This window comes from Pollicipes pollicipes, unplaced genomic scaffold (assembly GCF_011947565.3).
Source record: "Pollicipes pollicipes isolate AB1234 unplaced genomic scaffold, Ppol_2.1 Scaffold_7262;HRSCAF=8765_pilon_pilon_pilon, whole genome shotgun sequence".
Lineage (NCBI taxonomy): Eukaryota > Metazoa > Arthropoda > Thecostraca > Pollicipedomorpha > Pollicipedidae > Pollicipes > Pollicipes pollicipes.
In genome coordinates, this window is record NW_023597055.1 from 21,621,466 (window position 1) to 21,625,503 (window position 4,038).

Genomic DNA, 4,038 nt, shown 5'->3' on the forward strand with positions numbered 1-4,038 from the left:
TTCCTGGACCCAGTGAACATGCTGGACCTGTTGATCACCGTGCCTTTCTTCGTCTTCCTGGCGCTGGAGGGCACGTCAGTACGTCCCACTGGGGCCGTCAGGTGGCTTGGTAGGCTGTGTCGGCTGGCCCGCGCGCTGCGCGTTTTCAGGTGAGAAGCCGCTGGGTCTGTGTAAGGTCAGGGGTCGGGGCAGGGCTTGTTATATTGGACAATGTCCACTCATGTGGCAGTGTCATGAATGGTGCGTGGGACAATCGTGAAGGCTATCTTTTGAAAGTGAGGAGCAATGTATCTTGATTTAAGGACGTTTTCCAAGCTGACATTTTCACGATAAGTATGGTAACGTGCGAACAAACGATACTTACATGAGCACACACTTGACGTTGTGAGAGTTTTCCAACAACCAATTGATTTGGTCTAGTTGAGGGTACGCTGACGGCCGCTGCCATCATGTTAGAATGATAGCCATGACCCTTACGCTGCCATCATGTTAGAATGATAGTCATGACTCTTGCGCTGCCATCATGTTAGAATGATAGCCATGACCCTTACGCTGCCATCATGTTAGAATGATAGTCATGACTCTTGCGCTGCCATCATGTTAGAATGATAGCCATGACCCTTACGCTGCCATCATGTTAGAATGATAGTCATGACTCTTGCGCTGCCATCATGTTAGAATGATAGCCATGACCCTTGCGCTGCCATCACGTTCGAATGATAGTTATGACCCCTGCGCTCCAGGTTTGTCCGCGACACGGCAGCGGGTGTGACCCTCAAGCGCACCCTGGCGGCGGCGGCTCCGTTTCTCGGCGTTCTCTGTGCTGTGTGGGTCGCCGCCCTGGTGTTCTTCGCCTGCCTCGTCTTCTGGGTGGAGCCTGTCAACTCCTACATGGACTCCATACCGGAAGCCATGTGGTGGGCCGTCGCTACCTTGACGACTGTCGGCTATGGTGAACATCACCCCGATAAACGCCCGCCGGCAAGCTCTTCGGCAGCATGTGCGCATGCTTTGGCTGCGTGATGATGGCTCTCCCAATAGCAGTCATTGTGAGCAAGTTCCACAGCTGCAGCGAAGAGGAGCGCTGAGCCAGGAGCATGGCAAGTCGAAAAAACCCACACGCCTAATCCCGCATTGTAATCATCGCAAAGCTCGTATTGTACGACGGAACCGCTTGCAAAGATATACATAATGTGGGCCAGAACGGAATCAATTTTTTCGGATCGCCACAATGATATGGGGTATTGCGCTTAACGATCAAGAAATGCCTTTAGTCCTGAGGATTGGATGGGGATATCAAGGATATCAAGGTTATCGAATAGTTTAATGTGCACTTGTTTTAAGGTACTATTAAATTCAGGTTAAGCGTAGGAGAAAGTTAAGGTTTTTTAAATTTGTCAGCTAAGGTTCGGTTGACATAGCCCTTGACCTATGTCACGTTACATCAACAGCAAACAGGTGTTTGCAGGGGCCGAAAAATATAAGTTGGACAGTTTAAAGTGTAGGTAGCAGATTTACAAAGAAAACGTTGCGAATGTTTTGAGCCTGTGTAACGTCACACGCTATGTCACTGCCAAACATCTCGCAATTATTGAATAAACATTACGGATGAAAGCCGTTACCTCCAAATAGTTCCTGTCATTTTCTAAAGAAAACCTGGCATATTCGAGCATTGCTGAGTGCTTTGTTTCCAACGCCGAGTCAAGATTGACAGCCACTCTTACAACTGTAAAAATCGCGAATCTTGAGGTGGTGGGTGATTCCAGAGATGCATGTAAATGGATCCAGCTGGACTATCCCGGTGCCAGCACTGATAAAACATGCACAAGCAAATTTAGTCAAAAAGCGCCATGTTTACGATGTGTTGTCAGGGCATGGATTACCTGTGCTAGATTCAACTTGAGCTACATCTCAATTGACTTCGGATAAACATTCCGTCATCATTGGTTTTCTCAGCAACACCATTTCTAGACAAATCTGATAATCTTTTCGCAAGGTGAAATAAAATAATCACCAAAACTGAATATAACTGATAACTGAGAACGGACCATAACTCACAACAGACGATAACTTTAACAGACCTGACAGACCTATCTTTGACAGACCTATCTTTCTAAGGTAAGGAAACCTGGACACTGATGTAGGACACTGATGAACTTGGGGCGCGCTGTTATACCAACGACACGGGGCTGAACACTTGCTGTACAGAGGTAACCAATGACTTCGGTTTACCACTTAAGTCCACTGTCCTGATATGCATCGCTGTACAGGGATCGCTTCGGCGTCTTCAGCCGGTGGGAACGATTGACGGCCCTGGGGTTTTCCGTGTTTTTTTGTGCCGGCAACGAACCGGCTGTCAGGGCCCGACCGTGACATCCTGATAAGGCATGCCATCTTCACTGGGAGAAGCGCAGTGGCATGCTGATGCACGTGCTCGCACGCTCATCAGGTGTTGTTTAGCAAGATTTAAGCTGAATGCAGTGTTTGAAACTTGGGTGTTTCTTGGTGTTTTTAGCCCCAAGACACAAATATACACTGGGAAGAATGCAAAAAATTGTACTCTGTGAGCAACGTCAGATAAAGGGAAGCTGTTCTTGAAACTTCGACAGCATCGCGTGCAGCGCTCACACGACTAAACGAGCGGTGCTGCTTGCAGGTTATAGCCAAATCTCTCTACCACATCACACACAATCTTTCCTTGCAAAGCACTCGGTGCCCAGGACAGCCGCTGCTCACCAGCACACGTTTAACCCACCTACCACCATCCAACAACGACACCGACGCTCTCAGACGCCGGGCCCGAGCCCGTGCTCCAAACAACAGCACAAATCACTGCAACACATTAAAAGTTGTTACGAAAGTATATGATGTCACACTAGCATGTACTTCGAAATATAGCGTGAATTAATCATACATTGATTAAGAATGACTTTTCAATCTTTTTAAATAGTACCTTTATTAAAGTTGCATTAGAAGCTATCAAAAATGGACTTTGTATAGAAGGTGGAATGATGAAGTCAAACACCATTCCAAACACTCGCTTGAGTACACGGAAAACCACGGCTTCGCGAGTCTAGCTGAATACGCGATAAAAATGCATGAAAGGGACGTTAAGCAAAAACATGATTTTTTTCTATCGATCTAGAGAGCGTCGCCACGGGATCATCATTTGATTATAAACCTAAAGCAGGTGCTCTTGTTCTCCGTTGAATAGAACATTTGGTTTTGTATTTAGATGATTATTTGCATTTTTAAAATCTACATTTTGTTTGAGTGGGGTTTTGCCAATTCATGTTTTAGCAAAATCATAAAAATCCGAAGAAAGCAATATCAAAACCGATAAATTACTTGCATCGGCCCTGTCGTTGAATACTGCTATTTCGTGCGCGCCATTTATATAGCCTTACGACGTTTTTAGGACTCTCCGCGTCCGGAGCCGTGATAGCGCGGCTGGTTGGTAGTGAAGATGAATACAATGTATAAATCCAGCTCAGTGTCAAAACTGAGGAAAGTATTGTATCAGACTCCACGCCGGCGAGTAGATGCAGCGATTCTTACTTCGTACGGCTGGATCGCTCTGTGAGGAGGAAATGATTATTCCGCCCCTGTTGCATTGGCCTCCGAGCCCCAATCACGCAGTAGCCTGACGTCCCAGGTGGTGTAGTTTTGTATCTTGCTTTATCGAGCCGGTGAGCATAATTTTTTCCAAAATAAATGGTGCAAACCATGTTCTCTCTGCTTTTCACCAAGTTTCCTCTCAAAGATAGGGAGGGGCTAGCATCCCATCCAACTAAATAGGAAACTGCACCACTGGTCCCAAATTAAGTATATTTAGGTCAGTAAAAGCCTAGGCGGGTATCATATTGCCCCACAGTCTTTCCCTTAGGGCGAGAAAGATTGTACCTTGGCTAGAACATAGCTGCATTAACTGCTATGCCCCAGATGCCTCCTATTTATATTGTGGCTTGCATGACATTTAAATCATTAACATGTCGTAACGCGCTCTGGGGAATGGTGCAACAGTTGCACAACACTTTA

General features: G+C 46.4%; 1 protein-coding gene across 1 annotated transcript; it reads left to right on the forward strand.

Moving 5' to 3' along the window:
• Positions 1 to 8: 8 nt before the first annotated feature.
• LOC119113572 (potassium voltage-gated channel subfamily A member 7-like) lies at positions 9 to 1,088 on the forward strand. Its single transcript, XM_037237866.1, has 3 exons — positions 9 to 149; positions 744 to 952; positions 1,042 to 1,088. Exons 1-3 carry the CDS (start codon positions 19 to 21, stop codon positions 1,086 to 1,088), a joined length of 387 nt encoding a protein of 128 aa, XP_037093761.1. The 5' UTR covers positions 9 to 18.
• The last annotated feature ends 2,950 nt before the right edge of the window (positions 1,089 to 4,038 follow it).